This window comes from Oncorhynchus mykiss, chromosome 10 (assembly GCF_013265735.2).
Source record: "Oncorhynchus mykiss isolate Arlee chromosome 10, USDA_OmykA_1.1, whole genome shotgun sequence".
In the NCBI taxonomy this organism is placed as follows: Eukaryota; Metazoa; Chordata; class Actinopteri; order Salmoniformes; family Salmonidae; genus Oncorhynchus; species Oncorhynchus mykiss.
In genome coordinates this window covers 23,582,326-23,609,720 of record NC_048574.1, presented here as the reverse complement: position 1 = coordinate 23,609,720, position 27,395 = coordinate 23,582,326, and the positions used below count along the sequence as shown (strand labels likewise).

At 43.6% G+C, this 27,395-nt stretch overlaps 1 protein-coding gene across 1 annotated transcript in view; it reads right to left on the bottom strand.

The window, feature by feature from the left end:
- Positions 1 to 27,395, bottom strand: part of LOC110533527 (protein turtle homolog B) — a 198,780-nt gene that overhangs the window by 150,903 nt on the left and 20,482 nt on the right. The window contains exon 2 of the mRNA XM_021617823.2: positions 2,148 to 2,339. Coding sequence (XP_021473498.2) covers positions 2,148 to 2,339 — 192 coding nt within the window. The remainder of the gene's footprint in view (positions 1 to 2,147; positions 2,340 to 27,395) is intronic.

The window sequence follows — 27,395 nt, the reverse complement described above, 5'->3', positions numbered from 1 at the left end:
CTGGGACCAAAGTAACAAAGCCTACCATCAGTAACACACTACGCCGCCAGGGACTCAAATCCTGCAGTGCCAGACGTGTCCCCCTGCTTAAGCCAGTACATGTCCAGGCCCGTCTGAAGTTTGCTAGAGAGCATTTGGATGATCCAGAAGAAGATTGGGAGAATGTCATATGGTCAGATGAAACCAAAATATAACTTTTTGGTAAAAACTCAACTCGTCGTGTTTGGAGGACAAAGAATGCTGAGTTGCATCCAAAGAACACCATACCTACTCTGAAGCATGGGGGTGGAAACATCATGCTTTGGGGCTGTTTTTCTGTAAAGGGACCAGGACGACTGATCCGTGTAAAGGAAAGAATGAATGGGGCCATGTATCGTGAGATTTTGAGTGAAAACCTCCTTCCATCAGCAAGGGCATTGAAGATGAGACGTGGCTGGGTCTTTCAGCATGACAATGATCACACCGCCCGGGCAACGAAGGAGTGGCTTCGTAAGAAGCATTTCAAGGTCCTGGAGTGGCCTAGCCAGTCTCCAGATCTCAACCCTATAGAAAATCTTTGGAGGGAGTTGAAAGTCCGTGTTGCCCAGCAACAGCCCCAAAACATCACTCCTCTAGAGGAGATCTGCATGAAGGAATGGGCCAAAATACCAGCAACAGTGTGTGAAAACCTTGTGAAGACTTACAGAAAACGTTTGACCTCTGTCATTGCCAACAAAGGGTATATAACAAAGTATTGAGATAAACTTTTGTCATTGACCAAATACTTATTTTCCACCATCATTTGCAAATAAATTCATTAAAAATCCTACAATGTGATTTTCTGGATTTTTTTTCCTCATTTTGTCTGTCATAGTTGAAGTGTACCTATTAAGTGTACCTCATCTTTTTAAGTGGGAGAACTTTCACAATTGGTGGCTGACTAAATACTTTTTTGCCCCACTGTATATGCTGAGGTGTAACGATGTGGGCTGAGAGTCGGGAAGCAAGTTCAGGGAGTGTGTGTTTTAATAAATAAACACAACATAATACAAAAATAAGAAACACGAACAATGCAGACATGACACAGAAACAATGACGCCTGGGGAAGGAACCAAAGGGAGTGACATTGTAACGGCTGTCCTCTTCGTCTGAGGAGGAAGGATCGGACCAATATGCAGCGTGGTAAGTGTCCATGTTCATATTTATTCAACTCAGAACACTAAGACCAAAATAACAAAAAATAGACCAACACGAAACAGTTCTGTCTGGTGCAGAGACAGAAAACAACTACCCACAACTCAAGGGCGAAACCAGGCTGCCTAAGTATGGTTCTCAATCAGAGACAACGATTGACAGCTGCCTCTGATTGGGAACCATACCAGGCAAAACACATAGAAATACAAACATAGAACAAAACATAGAATGCCCACCCCAACTCATGCCCTGACCAACTTAAAATGGAGACATAAAAAAAGGAACTAAAATCAGGACGTGACAGACATATAAAGGGCAGGTAATCAAGGAGGTGATGGAGTCCAGGTGAGCGTCATAATGCATGTAACGATGGTGTCAGTTGTGTGCCATAACGAGCAGCCTGGTGCTCGGAGAGGGAGCACACGTGACATGAGGGGTGACGTTTATGTGCTGCATGTTGCAGCGTTACTTGCCAGACCAGCCTCGGGCACGATTTTAGAGTAAATTTAATTACTAAAGTAATTGCCTAAACAGCTTTACTTTGAATTCATGCCCAAGGCTGGTCTAGCAGGTAACATATAGCATAAAGAAACTACATTGAGCGTACCAAACATTAAGAACACCTGCTCTTTCCATGACATAGACCGACCAGGTGAATCCAAGTGAAAGCTATGATTCCTTATTGATGTCAATTGTTTGTGTAAAAAACTGCAACGCTGCTGGGGTTTTTATACTCAACAGTTTCCCATGTGTATCAAGAATGGTCCACCACCCAAAGGACATCCAGCCAACTGGATACAACTGTGGGAAGCATTGGAGTCAACATGGGCCAGCATCCCTGTGGAACGCTTTCAACACCTTGTAGAAGATGGGCTGAATAGGTGTACAAAATGACATTGACAAAACTGACCAACGGCAACAAACTGTGACACCCGTGGTTTGGGGCTAATGAAGAGGGAGAGGTGTTCTCTTACCGGCGTACTCCGGGTCCACATGAGGCGGGTGGAAGCGGAAGTTGATGAAGAAGGGGATGGGCACTCCAAACTTGAACCATTCCACCACATAGGGCTGGCCGTTCAGGGGGTGGGCCACGTCGCATCCCAGGATGACGTTCTCTCCAGCGCGCGCCGTCACAAACTGGGGCTCCTCTCGCACGCCGTGGGCACCTGGGAAACGGAGAGGGGGCGGGCATTGTGAGTATCCTTGTAACAGCTAGGGACAATACTTAATTGTGGTGAAATAACCAACCGAAAGCAACCTTGAAGCAAAAGGGTAATATTTTATTAGTATACAATCCACATTGTGTCTTAGAGTTCCAACATCAACCACAAACATTTTTTGTTTTTTCACATGTAAGATAAGAAAGCCTCCTTGAAAATGTTCATGAAGTACAATATTCACAAAACGTGATATACAGTGGTACATCCTCAAACAACATAAACAGAAGACCTAACCTAAATTACACTGATTGGGCCACAGAACCTTATTCAACCATAAGGTCTTCTTATTTGTTAGAACATCTGCCTTTTAAGTAGCCTCCTCCACTTCCACCATCCTGGTTTACTTTTTCTCTCACGTAGAGAGCACCCTGTTTGTGATAACAGAGAACTACGGGTGTCATAACTCAAGGTGGCGACAACAAATGCCATCCTGAGTTAAGACCAATAGTTTTAGGAATGGAATATAAAGGACATAGCTCTGTGTGTGGGAAAAAAAACTGTGCACTTTGTCTTGATACCATCACCTGTTGCTGCCGTGCCATGAGGCTTTCTTCGAGTCTGAGACACTCACTTGAGAAAGATAAGGCACACGCTCCCAAAAACACACACAGACACACACACACTGTACATTTACTGGACTTTCTTCACATGCTGTAAACTTTGATGGAACATTTCTTAACTTCCTTATTTACTTTTTACAAGACATACACTATATGATCAAAGTATGTGGACGCCTGCTCGTCGAACATCTCATTCCAAAATCATGGGAATTAATATGGTGTTTGTCCCCCCTTTGCTGCTATCACAGCATTCCCTCTTCTGGAAATGTTTCCACTAGATGTTGGAACATTGTTGCGGGGAATTGCTTCCATAGAGCAACAAGAGCGTTAGTGAAGTCGGGCACTGATGTTGGGCGATTAGGCCTGATTCACAGTCGGCATCCCAATTCATCCCAAAGTTGTTCGATGGGGTTGAGGTCAGGGCTCTGTGCAGGCCAGTCAAGTTCTTCCACACCGATCTCGACAAACCATTTCTGTATGGACCTTGCTTTGTGCAGGGGGCATTGTCATGCTGAAACAGGAAAGGACCTTCCCCAAACTGTTACCACAAAGTTCGATGCACAGAATTGTCTAGAATGTCATTGCATGCTGTCGTGTGAAGATTTCCCTTCACTGGAACTAAGGGGCCAACCAAACAATGAAAAACAGCCCAAGACCATTATTCCTCCCCCACCAAACTTTACACCACTCCACCCGACGCTTGGCATTGCGTATGGTATTGCGCATCCTAGACGTTTCCACTTCACAATAACAGTACTTACAGTTGACTGGGGCAGCTCTAGCAGGGCAGAAATTTGACAAACTGACTTGTTTGAAAGGTGACATCCTATGACAGTGCCACGTTGAATGTCACTGAGCTCTTCAGTAAGGTCATTCTACTGCCATTGTTATATATGGAGATTGCATGGCTGTGTGCTCGATTTTAACACCTCTCAGCAACTGGTGTGGCTGAAATAGCCGAATCCACTCATTTGAAGGGGTGTCCACATAATTTTGTATGATTAGTGTAATTCTGCAGACACTGACAGGGAACTTGACATTGTTGGTTTATTAAGATGTCCACAGGGCTATCTGTTCTACCTGAGTTCTACCAGAGCATTGATCCTCTACTAATTTATGTATGGCTTGGCTTTACAACCGGAAGTGAAGTGTTCTTTCATTTCACCAGTCAATACGGCTAATCAGATGGTGGTCTGCTCACCTCTGTGACCCATAGGGATGCTTGGGATTATTGGGTTTGTCTTTGAGGATGACCCAGTGCCAGTGGGTTGTTATAGGAATGCTCTACATCCATGTTGCTCTCCAGCTGGTGTCTGCTGGTTTTCGTTTCTCCCTGGTACTTAATTATTGATCTGTTACTGTAACATAATAACCAATGTCTCACCAACTCCTAATTCCCGCTGCTGGGAGGGGGACATATTTCCTGGCTAGAATAGGAGTAGGCCTATAGTCAGGGGCCTCGGTGAATGCAACAAATCAAGGAGCAGCAGAGACAGTGACGCTTGTAAACCTTCAAGTTTCCACATCACATTCTGCACTACTGTATACAAACAATAGGGTGAAAGGAAGCCAGCAGCCAGGAAAACTATGTGAAGTACACTTTGTTGAGGAGAGACTCAAGGATATTATTGTATGTTTACAAATGACTTAACTCATGTTTACAGCAAGAGGCAGGGAAAACGTTTACAGCAAGAGGTTTGAAGCAGGGAAAAACGGCATGAGCTTTTCAAGTGTATATTAAGCCCATATTAAGAGTAGAGGTCGACCGATCAAACGGAATGGCCGATTAATTATGGCCGATTTCAAGTTTTCATAACAATCAGAAATCGGTATTTTTGGGCGCCGATTTCCGATTATTAAAAAACATATATAGATATATATTTTTTTATACCTTTTATTTAACTAGGCAAGTCAGTTAAGAACAAATTCTTATTTTCAATGACTGCCTAGGAACTGTGGGTTAACTGCCTTGTTCAGGGGCAGAACGACAGATTTTCACCTTGTCAGCTCAGGGGTTCCAATCTTGCAACTGCACAGTTAACTAGTCCAACGCTCTAACCATTGCACTCCACGAGTAGCCTGCCTGTTACGTGAATGCAGTAGAAGCCAAGGTAAATGGCTAGCTAGCATTAAACTTATCTTATAAAAAACAATCAATTATAATCACTAGTTATAACTACTAATCCAGTTTAGCAGGCAATATTAACCAGGTGAAATTGTGTAATTTCTCTTGCGTTCATTGCACGCAGAGTCAGGGTATATGCAACAGTTTGGGCTGCCTGGCTCATTGCGAACCAATTTGCCAGAATTTGACGTAATTATGACATACATTGAAGGTTGTGCAATGTAACAAGAATATTTAGACTTAGGGATGCTACCCGTTAGATAAAATACCGAACGGTTCCATATTTCACTGAAATAATAAACGTTTTGTTTTCGAAATGATAGTTTCCGGATTCGATCATATTAATGACCAAAGGCTCGTATTTCTGTGTGTTATTATGTTATAATTAAGTCTGATTTGATAGAGCAGTCTGACTGAGCAGCAGCAGGCCCGTAATCTTTCATTCAAACAGCACTTTCGTGCGTTTTGCCAGCAGCTCTTCGCAAGCACAACGCTGTTTATGACTTCAAGCCTATCAGCCTAATGGCTGGTGTAACCAATGTGAAATGGCTAGCTAGTTAGCTGGGTGTGCGCTAATACTGTTTCAAACGTCACTCGCTTTTAGATTTGGAGTAGTTATTCCCCTTGCGCTGCAAGGGCCGCGGCTTTTGTGGAGCGATGGGTAACGATGCTTCGAGTGTGGCTGTTGTCGATGTGTTCCTGGTTCGAGCCCAGGTAGGGGCGAGCTATACTGTTACACTGGCAATACTATAGTGCCTATAAGAACATCCAATAGTCAAAGGTATATGAAATACAAATAGTATAGAGAGAAATAGTCCTATAAATACTATATTAACTACAACCTAAAACCTCTTAGCTTGGAATATTGAAGTCTCATGTTAAAAGGAACCACCAACTTTCATATGTTCTGAGCAAGGAACTTAAACCTTAGCTTTTTTATGGCACATATTTTACATGGCACACATTTTTACATGGCACATATTACTTTCTTCTCCAACACTTTGTTTTTGCATTATTTAAACCAAATTGAACATGTTTCATTATTTATTTGAGGCTAAAATGATTATATTGATGTTTAATATTAAGTTAAAATAATTGTTAATTCAGTATTGTTGTAATTGTCATTAATACAACATTTTTAAAAATGTTAAATCTTTAAATCGGCCTATTAATAGGTATCGGCTTTTTTGGTCCTCCAATAATCGGTATCGGCGTTGAAAAATCATAATCGGTCAAACTCTAATTCAGAGGCATGAAAAGCTTCGACAGTCACCTTGGCTGGAGGTCAACACAAAATAATAGCTTAATTACTTCACTTTACACTAAACAGAGGATGATTATCATATAATTCCGTTGTATTTGGCTACATGTCGGATGAACCCAAAACAGCTTCATTCTGGGCAGTTGGAGGCTGCTCAAAATGCTTCTTCCGTACAGAGAAATCCTCTCATTCTGTCTTTTTATGGTATGGAAGTCAGGCACTTACATTGAACGGCATAACTATAACAGGAATATTTACGGTTGCCGAAACATTGATGTAATGTTGGATGATGGTTTACTATGTGGATCTGTGTGTGTTCTTCTTGTGCTTGGAATGGGCAGATAAATAACAGAGGCTGAGGGAGAGCGCGTATACCCAAGACTCCCCCTGCCTCCCCTACATAGCCCAGCGCTACGGGTTGATTGGATGCCGGTGACATCACCAGCGAGCGAAAACAGGCCTCTGGAAGGTATGACTTCACTGTTTATATTGATGAGAGAGAGCGAGGAGAAACAAGCGTTAATAAGCTCCACTTCTCTTCCATTAGGATTTTGCCCTGAGTGGGACGGTCAAACGCTTTAATCTCCGAGCTGCAAGAGGGAAGAGTAGAGCATATCCTTCCAGAGAGGTTCACAGACAGCCTATAGCGTGGGCTCTGTTTGAGCATGGCTGTCTGTGTTCAAGAAGATGAGATGTCCTATCACTCTCGGCTGTAAGGTCGACATTTGGACAGCTGACACTCAATGGTGTCTCTGTCCGAATTTAATGAGCCCAATCTAAATGTTCTTTATCAGTCCAACCATTTTAAGAGTACAGTATTTCATTATGATTATATTAATAGCTACATTTATCAAACAAACCATTCACTTCTGAACTGTTCGTGAACTGTGCCTGAAGTTTGAAGCACCCTCAATCACGCTCCTCGAGAGATTAGAAGTATACATTAAATATGCAAGACTTTCCAAACTCATTGAGAGAGACCATTGTTGAATACTAAAGTCCATATGCTAGCTTGCACTGAATACAAAGAATTCTCAAGTTCAGGAAGATGAAATAGTGGTAGATGGCGGAGAAGTTGAACTGAAATGTAAACTCTACAGTCTACACTGTAAATGTCCTTACCTCCAGAAAATACTTATGTTGGGAGTTTAAAAAAATAAAGAAAATTACTTTTTTGAAAATTAACTTAATTGCTCAAAATTAAGTGGGTATTAACCTAAAAGTTAAGTGGATATTAGCCTACAAGTTAAGTGGGTATTAACCCAAAAGGTGTAAAATAATTTGATGATATAGCATATTCAAAATCTATAAATTTAGAGAAACACATAATAGGGTAGTAAAACTACACTGAACAAAAATATAAACGCAACATACAACAATATCAAATATTTTACAGAGTTACAGTTCATAAAAGGAAATCAGTCAACTGAAATATATTAATTAGGCCCTAATCTATGGATTTCACATGACTGGGAATACAGATATGCATCTGTTGGTCACAGATACCTTAAAAAAAAGGTATGGTCGTGGACCAGTCAGTGACCACCATTGCCCAAATCTCCTTGGCATAGAGTTGATCAGGCTGTTGATTGTGGCCTGTGGAATGTTGTCCCACTCCTCTTCAATGGCTGTGCGAAGTTGCTGGATATTGGCGTTAACTGAAACACACTGTTGTACACGTCGATCCAGAGCATTCCAAACATGCTTAATGGGTGACATGTCTGGTGAGTATGTAGGCCATTGAAGAACTGGGACATTTTCAGCTTCCAGGGATTGGATACCGGTTCTTGTGACATGGAGGCAGATGAATGGCACAACGATGGGCCTCAGGATCTTGTCACAGTATCTCTGTAAATTTAAATTGCCATAGATAAAAATGCAGTTGTGTTCGTTGTCTGTAGCTTATTCCTGGCCATACCATAAACCCACCACCACCATGGGGCACTCTGTTCACAATGTTGACATCAGCATACCGCTCGCCCATACAACACCATACACGTGGTCTGCGGTTGTGAGGCCGGTTGGACGTACTACCAAATTCTCTAAAACGACGTTGGAGGTTGCTCATGGTAGAGAAATTAACATTAAATTCTCTGGCAAAAGCTCTGGTGGACATCCCTGCAGTCAGCATGCCAATTGCACACTCCCTCAAAACTTGAGACATCTGTGGCATTGAGTTGTGTGACAAAACTGCACATTTTAGAGTGGCCTTTTATTGTCCCCAGCACAAGGTGCACCTGTGTAATGATCATGCTGTTGAATCAGCTTCTTGATACGCTACACCTGTTATGTGGATGGATTATCTTGGCAAAGGAGAAATGCTCACTAACAGGGATGTAAACACATTTGTTCACAACATTTGAGAGAAATAAGCTTTTCATGCATATGGAACATTTGGGATCTTTTTTTCAGCTCATGAAACATGGGACCAACACTTTACATGTTTGGCATTGTTATTCCCTAACCAAAAAGTGCCAGAGAAGTAGTGGCAGCCAATAGGCTGAGCACTCAAAGATCAAAGGCAGCACGACTCAGTTTTAGATCAATAAAGGGAAAATTTGCAAAACCATAGAAACTGGATTCATTGTGCCTGACTGTGCAATTATCACACGCAGGGAAGAGAAATCCAGCGGGACACACGCCGTGAAAGAGAATGAAATGTGAAATAGTCCGTTAGCGGTGTTTAACTTATGCAGTAGAAGAAGAAATGGGAAATGTAATATGGAACTGCTTCACCTCCTCGGCCAGACTAATTGCGCTGCTCATCTGTGTATGTCGACTGTCAAAAACCCAAATATCATGGTGACTTGAGAAACTAATGAAGCACAGAGGGAAGGGCAGGATTTGACCTACTTGGCTCACATGCCCTCCAACGAGTATCACTCACTCATTTTCAATTCAAAGGAGACTCTGCCGGGGTGCACAGAGAGCATCTAATTCTTCCTGCATCACTGCTAGAGTGTAGTCATGGCCTTATTATCATGCCATGAATTCATGTCTATTCAAGTCTACGTATCTAAAGGTAACGGTTACATTGCTGCTTGTAACATCAAAGTGAGTTCTGATACATGTGAGTTTTATTCACAGGACCAAGTGAGAGATTGTTATTTGGGTTCAGGTATGATAGTACCATTTGAAGGAAACCTTCATTGAGTCTGTCTAGTGTGCACTGCTCTCTAACAGTTTACCTCTCTGCAAGCTAACTCCCTGGTACACCGTCTCTGCCCTGTTGCCCTACACCTATCTCTCCCCCAGAACGGACTCACATGCCAGTTTATTAGGTACAGCCATCTAGTACCGGGTCGGACCCCCCTTTGCCTCCAGAACAGTCTGAATTCTTCGGGTTATTCTACAAGGTGACAGAAACGTTCCAAAGGGATGTTGGTCCATGCTGACACGATGGCATCATGCAGTTGCTGCAGATTGGACGAAGGTACATTCATACTGTGAACAGCCCATTTCATCCGTTGTTTTTAGCTGATAGGATTGGAGCTGGGTGTGGTTGCAATAGCCTATCTGTGACAAGGATGGCCGAGTTGTGTGCAATGGTGTAAAGTACTTAAGTAAAAATACTTTACAGTACTACTTAAGTCTTTTTTGGGGATATTTGTACTATTTATAGTGTTGACTACTTTTACTTTTACTTCACTACATACCTAAAGAAAATGATGTACTTTTTACTCCATATTGGACCATTTTCCCTGACACCCAAAAGTACTTGCTACATTCTGAATGCTTAGCTGACAGGAAAATGGTCCAATTCATGCACTTATCAAGAGAACATCCCTAGTCATTCCTACTGCTTCTGATCTGGCGGACTCACTAAACACACATGCTTCGTTTGTTGTGTTCGTACATTTTAAAATCAAGAAAATGGTGCAATCTGACATGCTTAATATAAGGAATTTGAAATTTGTGCTTTGGGTGGTACCCTTGTGCTGGCTGGGTTTGCAAAAGGGGAGTTAGTATATACATTTTTAATATAAGGAATTTGAAATTTGTGCTTTGGGTGGTACCCTTGTGCTGGCTGGGTTTGCAAAAGGGGAGTTAGTATATACATTTGTATAGTGTTTAGTAGTGTCAAACTTGACCACTCAATTGCCAATCTTTAAGCCCAACAAGAGTTTAGACCAATTACTGGTCAAGGGCTAATAGTGTCTGGAGATTTTGCTTAGTTATTAAGTAACTAAAGTCAATGATTGGCCAAACTTTTAAATTTTATTTGGTTCTCTTCATATTGGACATCTCATAGATTGTTGTACATTGAAGATTTGTGACGTACTCAACATTTCGACTGATATCATGTCATGCAACCATGCATTCTTCAAGTCATTCCACTACAAGTGTCACGCCCTGACCTTAGAGAGCCTTTTTATGTCTCTATTTGGTTTGATCAGGGTGTGATTCTATGTTTTGTTTTCTATGATTTTGTGTTTCTATGTTTTGGCCGGGTATGGTTCTCAATCAGGGACAGTTGTCTATCATTGTCTTTGACTGGGAACCATACTTAGGTAGCCCTTTTTCCTTCCTTTCGTTGTGGGTAGTTAACTTTGTTTGTGGCACTAATGCCCTGTAAGCTTCACGGTTGTTTTTTCGTTTGTTGTTTTGTTGGCAACATTTTGAAATAAAAAATAAAATGTATGCTCACCACGCTGCACCTTGGTCTTCTTCCAGCAACAGCCGTGACAACAAGGTACGTGTTCCCTAAAATCCTTGTCAAAGGTGATTTGGACCAATACCTCCAACAGTAACCACTGAGTGAAGAACCTTATGAGGCCAAACGTTGTGGCGCTGTTAATAAAAGGCGCACACTGCATTAGTGTCCATTCATCGTGCCTCTCCACTGCCTGCTTTCATTGATGGTATTGATGCTCATCATATGTGCCCTAATGACTTTCTTAATACAAATCCACACCCTTTCAGTGCTCCTCTGCTCTCAGAGTGCAGACAAATCCTATCTCACATAAGCTCCAATAAATAACCATAGAGTAGCATGTTAGCATTGATGGACCTCTAATTACGAAAGAGGGGAGAAGGCAGTGCATAACTCAACCACGCAGCGTCCATTAGCATTTTAGAACCTGATGAGAGGCTGCTCCTTTGTGCAGGTTGATTACTTCACCTTAACCTGTTCACCGCTTCTGCAGCAGCATCCTTTATGATGGATATTGCTTCTGACAGCTCTGTTAATGCCATCTCCTTGCCCCCTTCCCTCTACTCTGCCCTGTGGTCCCCCCTGATATCTCATTTCCCTATAATGCTCTTATATGGTGTGCATGACTTCACTTTGTAGTTGCCCTGTTGATTACTGGTGCCTACAATCCTTGGAGGACCTTGGTGACTCTGTTGATAATTAGTCATTGGACTAAGGTCAGACAGAGGGGTTTTCATATTCCGGGAATGTCACGAACCTTGACGAAGAGGGTGCCTCTTCCTGTTCGGGCGGTGCTCGGCGGTCGTCGTCGCCGGCCTATTAGCTGCCATCGATTCCCTTTCCGTTTGTTTTGGGTTATTGGGTACACCTGTTTAGTATTAGGTTTTGTTTGTAGGGTATTTAAGGGCACTAGGCCCGCTGGGTATTTGTGCGGGCTTGTCATTGTTTCTCTGTGTTTGATGGTGTGATTCATTTTCATGTATTTATTCTCCGGACTAGTTTGTCCTGTTTTGGACTGGCAACATATATACGCCCTGTGTGTTGGCGTGACTGTTTTGTTGTGCTGGGGAATAAATTGGAAGAAACGACTGAACCTTGCTCTCTGCGCCTGATTCCACCCACCACACCTAGTTGTCCGTAACAGGGAACTTCTGTTATCTGGTTTCTAAGCTTTACAGCAAAGTCAGCAGGTCATAAAACATTGCAAAAATGTATATAAGGAGATTTGTCTTGAAAGAATCAGTATGGTGAAAAGGTTTGACAGTAAAATAGAAATCTTACTCCCCACTCTAATTTGCATATAGTGCAATTTATCACCATCAAGCCTAGAGAATTGTGAGACAGTGAACAGTATGCCATCACCTGCTGATGAATGTAAAGGCTTGGGACTGTCGAGACAGTATGCACAAAACCGGAGCATGCAATTATCAGGCGCAATTAAAAAGACTGCAAATTAACTGTATAGCTCTTAAACAGAGTTTGTACTTATTAGGAGTCAAATGTATTCAGGAGGCAACAGGGAACCTTCATGCAGAAATTTCAGAGGAAGTGGAATTTGAACCTTTTGCCTGCTTCCACTTAAGATCTAAGAGGACAAAGTAACTGGGTATGATTTTGAGACTCCTACCCCCTAGTGTCTGGCTGGAATTAAGGCCAGCCAGACACAGACAGTCCCGATTCTCCACCTTTTTCCTGAAGTGTGCACTCACAGACTATCGTGCATGGATGCATACACCAATCTTATGCTTTTAAATCCATGACAGGAGTGTGCAAGTGCACACTTCTGGAAAAGGGTGGAGAATTGGGACAGTCAGTGCAACTCTATTACCATACAGAAACGATACATCACAGCAAAGGGTTTAGGGTGAGTACAGCTAATCCAGATAGTTTGTTGGTATTTGAGGTTTAATAAAAAACTTAATCAGCAAACATATGAAAGAAAATAGGTGATGAGGAATCTATTGCTTCACAGAAGATAGTAATAATCTACTAAATTCATTTCTCGAAATATGGTTTGTCTTTGGGAGTACTAGGCTTGTGAGGGTTATTGTTAGGCTTCTGTAACTACTTTCACATGGACCTGTGATTTTGCGACTGGTAGCCTGGTGGGCACAGTTAGCATCTGTGTCTACCACTTAAAGACACTTTTCTGACTGAAAGAGGATAGATAAAACAACATTTTAGCCTAATCAGGACCGAAATCTGTACAAAATTTAAATCCAACTGTAACTGACAACAAGGAGATTTCTCAAAATATAATGAACAGATATACTCACTGAAATATTAGGCTTGGAACACATAACAAAGCATGAGTGACAAATAATTGTTGACCTAACTGCTTACTGTTCTACAACATTAAAGGAGACAATTACTCTAAGAGCGCAATTACCAAGCGCTCTATGATTAATGGTTGTACCGTATTCACCTTGGCATGTCTAGGCCTGACATCCTGGGTTAAATTTGCTCGGCTCTTTCAAAGGTAAAATGCTTGCTTTTCCTCATCATTAAATGCTATTATTTTTCACAAATTTGTTTACATCCCTCTTAGTAAGCATTTTTCCTTTACCAAGATCATCCATCTGCCTGACAGGTGTGGCGTATCAAGAAGCTGATTAAACAGTATGATCATTACACAGATGCACCTTGTGCTGGGGGCAATAAAAGGTTACCCTACAATGTGCAGTTTTGTCACACAACATAATGCCACAGATTTCTCAAGTTTTGAGGGAGCGTGCAATTGGTATGCTGACTGCAGAAATGTCCACCAAAGCTGTTGCCAAAGTCGCCTACTATGTCGTTTTAGAGAATTTGGCAGCCCAGAACTTCCACATCCAACTTCTTCACCTGCGAGATGGCCTGAGACGATCCACCCGGACAGCTGATAAAACTGCACAAACTGCCAGAAACTGTCTTAGGGAAGCTCATCTGCATGCTCATAATTCTCACCTGGACCTGGACCTGAATGCAGTTTGGTGTTGTAACCAACTTCAGTGGGCAAATGCTCACCTTCAATGGCCACTGGCACGCTGGAGTAGTGTGCTCTTCATGGATGAATCTTGGTTTCAACTGTACTGGGCAGGTGGCAGACAGCACGTACGGCATCGTGTGGTCAAGCGGTTTGCTGATGTCAACGTTGTAAACAGAGTGCCCCATGGTGGCAGTGGGGTTATGGTATGGGGCGGCATAATGAACACAACTGTATTTTATCGATGGCAATTTGAATTGATCCTGAGGCCCTTTGTCATGCCACTCATCCACCATCATCACCTAATTTTTCAGAATTATAATGCATTGCCCCATGTCACAAGGAACTGTATACAATTCCTGGAAGCTGAACATTTCCCAGTACTTCAATGGCCTGCATACTCACCAGACATGTCACCCATTGAGCACATTTGGGATACTCTGGAACAACGTGTACGACAGTGTGTTCCAGTTCATGCTAATATCCAGAAACTTTGCACAGCCATTGAAGAAGAGTGGGACAACATTACACAGGCCAAAATCAACAGCCTGATCAACATTATGCGAATGACATGTGTTACACTGCATGAGCAAATCCATATATTAGAGCCTAATGAACTTATTTCAATTGACTGATTTCCTTATATGAAAGGTAACTGAACACATCTGAACACACACAATTGTTGCATTCTGCATTTATATTTTTGTTCAGTATATTTCAGAATCTAGACATACTCTAACTTTTAGAGCATGCTAAAAGCAGTATAATGATAAAGATGTTGTCTGTATTATGTACGGTTCACAGATCATAGGGTCTTACAGGAGGGCATGTATAGGTCACTTTTATGATTTTCAAAAAGAAAATGGTGATACAAATGTAAAAAGCATGTCAAACATTCTTTCTCCCAATGAAGTTTCTGTGAAAATTTCTAGAACAATCTGAGAAACTCCAAAATATTTTTGGGCTATCCTGCAGTGGAATCGCCTATTTCAAACATTGCACTATCAATGTCAACCAGGGAAGTGCTTCTGACTGTCAATAGAGGGACACCACATACTGTCAATTGTGGTTGCTGTGCCAATACATTACCCTCATAAAGCGTAATTTAACATCAATGCCCTTACAACAAGCCATTTGAGCAATTTAGTCAGTTAGCCTCAGTGCAACCACTCAACATATTTTCCACTTCGCTGGCTGAGCATTTCTAAAATACAAAATATCAATCTGTATGGTAACCCAAGTGTAACCCTTATCTCTTCAGAAATTACTAGTGTTTGGTCAGCCCGAATCTATAGATAGTATATCAAGATGTGGCGTTGCATGAGAGGGCAGCAAGGAGGTAATTTCAATTACGCTGCCCGTGCTCCAACAGGGGCACAGCCGGCCAGCGGTCTCCGTAATGGTAGCGAAAGGGGTCTCCCAATCAAGGATGTGACTTTGCTTGGCTGGTCACAGCCGTTGATTGGGTCATAATGGAGTGCCTGTCACGCCTCTGTGAAGGTCACGTCAGTTGGGGGAACGGGACGAGAGGCAGTCCAGAAACTGTGGGAGCCTAAATGGAGAGCCAGGTTATAGCGGGACATTCCCTTTCTCTCTCTGTTCATCTCAGACTCTTTTTCGCTCAGCAGTTACACACACACCATGTCACAGGCCATCCCTTTGGCTCAAACCTCTATCACAGCCATAAACGACTAAAAGTGTGCCTCATCAGCATTCACTCTCTGCCAGCGTCCAGGGAGGGGGAATTGCAAATCCCACAATGGTAGAGATAAACACACTCTCCTAAATGAGATTATAAAACATGATTAGATCTATGGCAGACGAAGGGCACAAATCCCATATTGTTGGCAAAATGTTGACCGTGTCTTATCCTCAGTCTGCAACTTTTTTTTGGAGGAAGAGGAGCTCATTCTTAATCCTCCCCATGCGGCCCATGGAAACAACTTTACTAACTTGCTGAAGCAGTATTACCAGAAGTGCATACAAGGGGTGCTATTTAAAACAATATACAGTGCCTTGCGAAAGTATTCGGCCCCCTTGAACTTTGCGACCTTTTGCCACATTTCAGGCTTCAAACATAAAGATATAAAACTGTATTTTTTTGTGAAGAATCAACAACAAGTGGGACACAATCATGAAGTGGAACAACATTTATTGGATATTTCCATCTACAATGGAATGGTTCAAAAATAAACATATCCAGGTGTTAGAATTGCCAAGTCAAAGTCCAGACCTGAATCCAATCGAGACTGAAAACTGCTGTTCACAAATGCTCTCCATCCAACCTCACTGAGCTCGAGCTGTTTTGCAAGGAGGAATGGGAAAAAATGTCAGTCTCTCGATGTGCAAAACTGATAGAGACATACCCCAAGCGACTTACAGCTGTAATCGCAGCAAAAGGTGGCGCTACAAAGTATTAAATTAAGGGGGCTGAATAATTTTGCACACCCAATTTTTTCGTTTTTGATTTGCTAAAAAAGTTTGAAATATCCAATAAATGTCGTTCCACTTCATGATTGTGTCCCACTTGTTGTTGATTCTTCACAAAAAAATACAGTTTTATATCTTTATGTTTGAAGCCTGAAATGTGGCAAAAGGTCGCAAAGTTCAAGGGGGGCGAATACTTTCGCAAGGCACTGTATGTGCTTGTGGAGATCTAAGAGGATTTAACATGTGCAATCAATATCGTAATAGCTCCACCTTGCTCTAAAAGGCTAGGTGGAAGTTTCACCATACTTCTTCTACCAATCATAACCTTTCAGATCTCCACAAGTACATAGGACGTAGGGTCTAGGGGTCAACTTGGATTTGGGTTAATCAATATACACCCATTTGGTACAGAGTAATCCAAACAACTGAGACAAACTGATACTAGTACTAGGGCTAGGCAATATGGACAAAACATCATAATGCAGTATTTCTCTCATTTTTGACGGTTTGAGAGTATTTGATGTTTCTGAATAATATAAGTTTATGGGTAGTGCTCGACCCTAGGATGGCAGCAAATTAGTTAAGGACAAAACCAACAGTGAAGTAATCCTATTTGAATTAAAATCCTGTTTTCTTGCCTCGAACTTTGGTACTCGACTAATGTCTGCCTTTGTATAGTTATTTGTTACATTCCAGCATCCGTTTGACCAAATTTCTATCAGCATGTTAAATGTGTAACCAGAGGGGAAAAATCTTGAGACCACCTTTACTCCACACACAGAGACGCGTACAAAGCTCTGCTTCGCCCTCCATTTGGCAAATTTGACCATAACTCTATCCTCCTGATTCCTGCTTACAAGCAAACATTGAAGCAGGAAGCACCAGTGACTTGGTCAATAAAAAAGTGGTCAGATGAAGCTGATGCTAAGCTGCTAGCACAGACCGGAATATGTTCCCGGGAATCTTCCGATGGCATTCAGGAGTACACCACATTAGTCATTGGCTTCATCAATGAGTGCCACGATGACGTCGTCCCCACAGTGACTGTACGCACATACCCTAACCATATTACAGGCAACATCCACATTGAGCTAAAGGGTAGAGCTGCCGCTTTCAAGGAGTGGGACTCTAACCCGAAAGCTGATAAGAAATCCCGCTATGCCCTCTGACAAACTATCAAACAGGTAAAGCATCAACACAGGACTAAGATTGAATCGCACTACACCGGCTCCGGCGCTCTTCAGATGTGGCAGGGCTTGCAAACTATTACAGACTACAAAAAGAAGCACAGCCGAGAGCTGCCCAGTGACACGAGCCTACCAGATGAGCTAAATTACTTCTATGCTCACTTCAAGGCAAATAACACTGAAACATGCATGAGAGCACCAGCTGTTCCGGACGACTGTGTGATCACGCTCTCCGCAGCAGATGTGAGTAAGACATTTAAACAGGTCAACATTCACAAGGCTCCAGCGCCAGATGGATTACCAGGATGTGTACTCTGAGCACGCGCTGACCAACTGGCAAGTGTCTTCACTGACATTTTCAACCTCTCCCTGTCTGAGTCTGTAATACCAACACGTTTCAAGCAGACAACCATAGTCCATGCGCCCAAGAACACTAAGGTAACCTGCCTAAATTACTACTGACCCGTAGCACTCACGTCTGTAGCCATGAATACTTTTGAAAGGCTGGTCATGGCACACATCAACACCATTATCCCAGAAACCCTAGACCCACTCCAATTTGCATACCGCCCAAACAAATCCACAGATGATACAATCTCTATTGCACTCAACACTGCCCTGTCACACCTGGTCAAAATGAACACCTATTTGAGAATGCTATTCGCTACAGCTCAGCATTCAACACCATAGTGCCCTCAAAGCTTATCACTAAGTTAAGGACCCTGGGACTAAACACCTCCCTCTGCAACTGGATCCTGGAATTCCTGACGGGCCACCCCCAGGTGGTTAGAGTAGGTAACAACACAGCCGCTACGCTGATCCTCAACACAGGGGCCCCTCAGGGGTGCATGCTCACACCCCTCCTGTACTCCCTGTTCACTCATGACTGCACAGTCAAGAATAACTCCAACACCATCATTAAGTTTGCCGATGACACAGCAGCGGTAGGCGTGATTAGCAACAACGACAAGACACCATATAGGGAGGAGGTCAGAGACCTGGCCATGTGGTGACAGGACAACAACCTCTCCCTCAACACGATCAAGACAAATGGAGATGATTGTGGAGTACAGGAAAAGGAGGACCGAGCACGCCCCCATTCTCATCGATGGGGCTGTAGTGGAGCAGGTTGAGAGCTTCAAGTTCCTTTGCGTCCACATCACTAACAAACTAACATGATCTAAGCACACCAAGACAGTTATGAAGAGGGCACGACTGAAAATATTTGGCATGGTGTCAGATCCTCAAAAGGTTCTACAGCTGCACCATCGCCTGGTATGTTGCCATACCAGGCAGTGGTGCCTGGTTGCACCACTGCCTGGTATGGCAACTGCTCGGCCTCGGTCCGCAAGGCACTACAGAGGGTAGTACATCACTGGGGCCAAGCTTCCTGCAATCCAGGACCTTTATGTCAGGCGGTGTCAGAGGAAGGCCCTAAAAATTGTCAAACACTCCATTCACCCTAGACATAAGACTGTTCTCTCTGCTACCGCACGGCAAGCGGTACCGGAGCGCCAAGTCTAGGTCCAAGAGGCTTCTAAACGGCTTCTAACCCCAAGCCATAAGACCCCTGAACATCTAATCAAATGGCTACCCTAACTACTTGCATTGCCCCCCACCGTCTTTTACGCTGATACTACTCTCTGTTATTATCTATGCATAAGTCACTTTATTAACTCAACCCACATGTATATATTATCTCAATTACCTCGACTAACCGGTGCCCCCGCACATTGACTCTGTACCGGTACCCCCTATATATAGCCTCGCTATTGTTATTTTACTGCTGCTCTTTAATTATTTGTTATTTCTTTTTTTGGGGTATTTTTATTAAAACTGCATTGTTACTTAAGGGCTTGTAAGTAAGCATTTCACTGTAAGGTGAAATGTTGTATTCCTGTTGTATTCGGCGCATGTGACAAAAACAAAATTATTTGATTTGATACTGACTACCTCAAATAGACAGAAGCGTGCTATATGGCAGACCAATCAAAACTCATCTATCGGCATGTCCAACCCATTCATTATCTTAGCCAATCATGGCTAGTGGGAAGGTTGCTGTCATTTTGGCTTGTAATTTAACAATTGTATTTATATTTACAGATGGTATACACGTTTGTTATTAAGGCACATGAAAGTTCACATGTTCAAGAAGGCATTTTTGCCAAAAAAGTTAACGTTCAAACAGCTCTCCTGTGAAGAAGTGACCCACGACATATGCCTAATTTCCTGAAACTGGTCACATAAGGTCTCAGAGTTGACAGTGCATGTTAGAGCAAAAACCAAGGCATGAGGTTTAAGGAATTGTCCGTAGAACTCCGAGACAGGATTGTGTCGAGGCACAAATCTGGGGAAGGGTACCAAAACATTTCTGCAACATTGATGGTCCCAAAGAACAAAGTGGCCTCCATCATTATTTAATGGAATAATTTTGGAACCACCAAGACTAATTCCAGACCTAGCCAAATTGAGCAATCGGCGGAGAAGGGCCTTGTTCAGGGAGGTGACCAAGAACCCGTTGGTCACTCTGACAGAGTTCCAGAGTTCCTCTGTGGAAATGGGAGAAACTTCCAGAAGGACAACCATCTCTGCAGCACTCCAATAAACAGGCCGTTATAGTAAAGTGGCCAGACGGAAGCCACTCCTCAGAAAAAGGAACATGACAGCCCACTTGGAGTTTGCCATTTTGGTCAGGTAGTGTGTCAACCATGGTTTGCCAGTGCTGTGATAAGATATTGTGTAAAAATAAGGAAAAACCCTTGAATGAGTAGTGCTGTGATAAGATATTGTGTAAAAATAAGGAAAAACCCTTGAATGAGTAGGTGTGTCAAACTTTTGACTGGAACTGTAAGTATTCAGACCCTTCACCTTTGGAAGCAATTACAGCCTTGAGTCTTCTTGGGTATGACGCTACAAGCTTGGCACAACTGTATTTGGGGAGTTTCTCTAATTTTTCTCTGCAGATCCTCATAAGCTCTGTCGGGTTAGATGGGGAGTGTCACTGCAAAGCTATTTTCAGGTCTCTCCAGAGATGTTCGATCTGGTTCAAGTCCAGGCCCACCAAAGTGTCCGATTTCAAATAGGCTTTTCAGCGAAAGCACTACAAACGAATATGATAGGTCTCCACCAAACCACAATAAACACAGCCATTTTCCAGCGAAATATAGCATTCACAAAAAAACAGAAATAAAGATAAAATGAATCACTAACCTTGAATTATCTTCATCAGATGACACTCATAGGACTTTATGTTACACAATACATGCATGTTTTGTTTGATAAAGTTCATATTTATATAAAAAAAATATCAGTTTACATTGGCTATTTAGATTCACTAGTTCCAAAAACATCAAGTGATTTTGCATAGCCACATCGTTTCAACAGAAATACTCATCATAAATGTAGATGATAATACAAGTTATACACATAGAATTATAGATAAACCTCTCCTTAATGCAACCGCTGTGTCAGATTTCAAAAAAAGTTTACGGAAAAATAATCTGAGATGGCGCTCAGTACAGAAGCCAAATTATCCCCCATGTTGGAGTCAACAGAAACCAGAAAATACATGATAAATGTTTCCTTACCTTTGATGAACTTCATCAGAATGCAGTCTTAGGAATCCCAGGTCCACAATAAATGCTTGAGTTGTTCGAAAATGTCCGTTATTTATGTCAAATTAGCTACTTTGGTTAGCGCGTTTGGTAAACAATTCCAAAGTCTCAAAGCGCGTCCACTATAACGTGACGAAATGTCCAAAAGTTCCGTAACAGTCAGTAGAAACATGTCAAACGATGTACTGAATCAATCTTTAGAATGTTGTTTACATATATCTTGAATAACGATCCAACCGGAGAATTAGAATGACTTCAAATGAGCGGTGGAATGCAGGTGCTTCCCCTGTGAACGCGCATAGTGAATGCATGGTCAACTCGTGGCAGTGGTGACTAGTTCCTGTGTCATTCGACCCCCCTTCACATTAGAGTCATCAGACAAAGTTCTATTGACTGTTGACATCTAGTGGAAGGTGTAGGAAGTGAAAACTCATCCATATCTCGCTGTAATTTGAGAGCTTGGTTGAAGATCTGCCACCCCCAGAAAAAAAAACAGGAAGTGGAATTTATCAGGTTTTTGCCTGCTATATGAGTTCTCACAGACATAATTTAAACAGTTTTAGAAATTTCAGAGTGTTTTCAATCCAATACTAATAATAATATGCATATATTAGCAACTGAGACTGAGGAGCTGGCCGTTTACAATGGGCACCTTTTCATCCAAGCTACTCAATACTGCCCCTGTAGCCATAAAAAGTTAAGTACCCCCGCATATGTTCAATTGGTCGGATTACCAGAATATAGTTCATTTCCCCCCACCTTCTGATGTTCCCAGAATCTCTATGTTAACCAAGGGGTTTTCAAATTTCACATCAGTAGGGTAGAGAGAGGAAAAGGGGGGGAAGAGGTATTTATGACTGTCATAAACCTACCCCCAGGCCAACGTCATGACACCAGCATCCAAAATTCCATGAACATCTCAGCCCTAACAAAAGGTACCAATTGTATAGCTTACGGTATAGCTTACTCTTACTCCGTTACACTAACCCCCATCTAACCTCGCCCCACAGCGACCCTAGCAGTCGAGCTTAGCCCAACTCTGGAGCACCAGTGTGCTAGCTTGGCATATATACACTGCTTCCCTGAACTCGCCTCTGACTGGGCTTGGACCAGGCTCCTCTACCTCGCTAACACATGTGGCTACCAGTTTGACAACGTACAAACCATTTGAGCCACACAAAGTTACCAATTGGATAGCTCCATCTGTGACACTTCAAGCTAGCAGTGGAGTGAGGTTACGGTGGATTTTGAGTAAGTAAAGTGACATAAAACAATGACTGACCACTACCAATGGCACACACATAATCAAGGCCAACACAAACATACTCCTTTAACTCTGGCTCTGACCCTGGCTGTGAGCCTGTTGAGGTTCCGTGTAAACAGAATAAGAGTGATGTAGAGGTCGGCTCCTGTTGGTGCTCTGGGACTTCTCAGTGTGATAGAGTAGCTCATGTATCCAAAAGCCAACCCGCACTACCACAGGGGTGTGTGTGTGTGTGTGTGTGTGTGTGTGTGTGTGTGTGTGTGTGTGTGTGTGTGTGTGTGTGTGTGTGTGTGTGTGTGTGTGTGTGTGTGTGTGTGTGTGTGTGTGTGTGTGTGTGTGTGTGTGCGTGTGTGTGTGCGTGTGTCCAAAATATGTGGCGTGTGCAGGATAAGTGTGTGTGTACAGTTATGTCCAGTTAAACACTGTGCCAAAGAGGTTAGGAACCTGAGAAGAGAGGCAGACAGACATACAGACACACTTGTACACATTCCGCGTGCCACAGTCCCAAACCCAGAACTTTCAATACACAGAGTAGGGATGGTGAAGCCAAGAGCAGAGATTGAGCTGACCAAAGAAAGCAAAAAAAGACAATGGAGAGAGAAGATAAGAATAGGGATAGGCAGGATGCGAGGGGCTGATCCATCAGCCGTGGCCTTCTGGGAGTGACATGGAGCGTCCGGAGTGCGTCACGGCTGGTGACAGGGGCCTGGGCTGGGAACAACTGATGATGTTATTGTGTACTCTCACTCTCATTTCGCACATGGACCAGAGGAGGCCCTGCATTCAACTACTGGGCCCATCTACAGCACAAAAGAGAGATCAAGATGGATAGGTGGAGGGTGAGGTGGGGAGATGGATGGATGAAAGTTGCCGACATACTGTAGGATAGATCAGTTTCTAGAGAATGACAGGAAGATGTGCATCGCTTACTGCACACATCAATTCAGACTAATATATATGCATCATGCACTGCAAGGTGCATCTGTTCAAGAGATATTCTACTACTGCTTCTATACTGTAGTATCTCATACGCCAATGGAGAACCAGTCTTATTCTACGATGTCCGGTCAAATACACCATAGTGTCCCTTTCTGGAATACAGAACCGTGTCTTATTCAATCCAGACTATCTATGGGTGAATTGGAGGGCTCCGGGTCTTTGCCGAGGGTAGGAGGCGAGCTCATTTCTCGGGCTGAGTGCAGTGCAGCGGGACTGGGCCATGGTATCTCATGGCCTGGGTCCCATGAATGTTTAATGGGGATGGAGTAGCCGGCATGGAGGAAGCTGACTGCGCTGCATCAGTGGCCAGCTGTAAGATGAGATGGGGGAGGAAGCGGCCCAGGCAGGGGGTTTGGGGGACTGAGGAAGAGGCACAGCACTGTGCACGCAAACGTTCTGCATATGGGAAGACATGGTGCCAAAATGCCCTGTGCAAGCTACACACCACACCACACCGCACCACACAAACACACAGATATACACACTGGCAGAGATACTGTACAATGCAACATGCACATACAGTTGAAGTTGGAAGTTTACATACACCTTAGCTAAATACATTTAAACTCAGTTTTTCACAATTCCTGACATTTAATCCTAGTAAAAATTCCCTGTCTTAGGTCAGTTAGTATCACCACTTTATTTTAAGAATGTGAAATGTCAGAATAATAGTAGAGAGAACGATTTATTTCAGCTTTCAGCTTTCTTTCATCACTTTCCCAGTGGGTCAGAAGTTTACATACACTCAATTAGTATTTGGTAGAATTGCCTTTAAATTGTTAAACTTGGGTCAAACGTTTCCGGTAGCCTTCCACAAGCTTCCCACAATATGTTGGGTGAATTTTGGCCCATTCCTCCTGACAGAGCTGGTGTAACTGATTCAGGTTTGTAGGCCTCCTTGCTTGCACACGCTTTTTCAGTTCTGCCCATAAATTATTTACAGGGTTGAGGTCAGGGCTTTGTGATGGCCACTCCAATACCTTGACGTTGTTGTAAATAAGCCATTTTGCCACAACTTTGGAAGTATGCTTGGGATCATTGTCCATTTGGAAGACCCATTTGTGACCAAGCTTTAACTTCCTGACTGATGTCTTGAGATGTTGCTTCAATATATCCCCATAATTTTCCTCCCTCATGATGCAATCTATTTTGTGAACTGCACCAGTCCCTCCTGCAGCAAAGCACCCCCACAACATGATGCTGCCACTCCCGTGCTTCACGGTTGGGATGGTGTTCTTCGGCTTGCAAGCATCCCCCTTTTCCCTCCAAAATAACGATGGTCATTATGGCAAAACAGTTGTGTCCCCAGTCAGGTCTGTTCTGCTCCTCGCACTCGCCCTGAGGTGCGTGTCACCAGCCCGGTACCACCAGTGCCGGTACCACACATCAGGCCTCCAGTGCGCCTCCACAATCCAGAGTTTCCGGTGACAGTTCCCAGTCCAGAGCTTGCGGCGACGTTTCACAGTCCGGAACCTCCTGAGACGGTCGGCGGTCCGGAACCGCCTGAGACGGTCGGCGGTCCGGAACCCCCTGAGACGGTCGGCGGTCCGGAGCCTCCAGCGACGGTCGGCGATCCGGAGCCTCCAGCGACGGTCTGCAGTTCAGAGCCTTCCGCAGGGGTTCTCAGTCCAGAGCCTCCTGCGACGATACATGGTCCGGTTCCTCTGGCGACGATCCGGAGCCTCCGGTGACGATCTAAGGTCCGGTGCCTCAGGCGACTACACATGGTCCGGTTCCTCCTGCGACGATCCCTGCACCAGAGCCGCTATGGAGGAAGACGTCGTGTCTGCAAGCGGAGTGGGTACTTCGCCCCGCACCGGAGCCGCCCCGCAGACGGTAGATGCCCACCCGGACCCTCCACTATTGAGTCAGGTTTTGCGGTCGGAGTCCGCACCTTTGGGGGGGGGGGGGGGGTACTGTCCTGCCCTGACCATAGAGAGCTGTTTATTATCTGTTGGTTGGGGCGTGATAGTGACTAGGGTGGGTCATCTAGGTAATTAATGGTTTATGTTGGCCTCGTATGGTCCCCAATCAGAGACAGCTGTTTATCGTTGTCTCTGATTGGGGATCATATTTAGGCAGCCATTTCCTCATTGTGCTTTGTGGGATCTTGTCTACAGATTGTTGCCTGTGTGCACACCAGTAGCTTCACGTTTCATTTGTGCTTGTTTGTTTTGTTTGGTGAGTTTCTATTAATTAAAATATGTGGAACTCTACGCACGCGGTGTCTTGGTCCATTAATTTTGACGAGCATGACACCAAACTGTTTAAAGGCACAGTCAACTTGGTGTATGTAAACTTCTGACCCACTGGAATCTTGATACACTGAATTATAAGTGAAATAATCTGTCTGTAAACAATTGTTGGAAAAATTACTTGTCATGCACAGAGATGTCCTAACTAACTTGCCAAAACTCTAGTTTGTTAACAAATGTGTGGAGTGGTTTAAAAACGAGTTTTAATGACTCCAACCTAAGTGTATGTAAACTTCCGACTTCAACTGTACACTCCCACTCAGGGCTCACGCATGCACGTGCGCATCCACACACACACACACACACACACACACACACACACACACACACACACACACACACACACCAAAGAGCATTGCTCTGCCTAGCAAATGGAGAAAAGCATTGATCGAAGTGAGTGCATGCAGTTCAAAAGCTCTTCCAACTGCCTTGCCTGCCCACCTTTCTGTCTGTGTGAGTGACAGAGAGTGGCTGGGCTCACAGAGCGATGACAGAGCCAGCAGTGTTGCAGTGGTCTCTCCTTGTGTTTGTTTCTGTGCGTGTGTCTCTGTGTGAGCCTGCCCAGGACTCTGATGGGAAAAATAACACTGACAACCCGGGATTCCTCTGAGAGAGAAAAAGGGCTTGAGACAGGCAGATGCCTCCAGCTTCTGTCAACCTCTGAAAGAAGGACACAGTGTATCCCACTGACAATGACAGCATTGAGGTGATTCGCACTTCCGAGTCATAGTCTGGAGTGTTGAATGACGAACGTCTAAAATAATGACAATGTTGTGCCTGAGGTTGGATGAGGCTTATGTGATCCCCAACCTGTGTGGGATCAAATCCTGGGCTCCACCGGTATTTACACTATGTTCCCTCTATTTGTCTCCCAGCTCCTTCTGTCTCCCAGCTCCTTGTCTCCCAGCTCCTTCTGTCTCCCAGCTCCTTCTGTCTTCCAGCTCCTTCTGTCTCCCAGCTCCTTCTGTCTACCAGCTCCTTCTGTCTACCAGCTCCTTCTGTCTCCCAGCTCCTTGTCTCCCAGCTCCTTCTGTCTCCCAGCTCCTTCTGTCTTCCAGCTCCTTCTGTCTCCCAGCTCCTTCTGTCTAGCAGCTCCTTCTGTCTACCAGCTCATTGTCTTCCAGCTCCTTCTGTCTTCCAGCTCCTTCTGTCTTCCAGCTCCTTCTGTCTTCCAGCTCCTTCTGTCTTCCAGCTCCTTCTGTCTTCCAGCTCCTTCTGTCTTCCAGCTCCTTCTGTCTCCCAGCTCCTTCTGTCTCCCAGCTCATTTCTGTCTAGGCTATCAATAAAACTGAAAAAATATAAACAAAATATATATATATACAGTACCGGTCAAAAGTTTGGACACACCTACTCATTCAAGACTATGAAATCACATATGGAATCATGTAGTAACCAAAAAAGTGATAACAAGCATGGCTACCACAGCATTCTGCAGCGATACGCCAGCCCATCTGGTTTGCGCTTAGTGGGACTATCATTTGTTTTTCAACAGGACAATTACCCAACACACCTCCAGGCTGTGTAAAGGCTATTTGACCAAGAAGGATAGTGATGGAGTGCTGCATCAGATGACCTGGCCTCCACAATCACCTGACATCAAGTCAATTGAGATAGCTTGGGATGAGTTGGCCCGCAGAGTGAAGGAGAAGCAGCCAACAAGTGCTCAGCATATGTGGGAACTCCTTCAA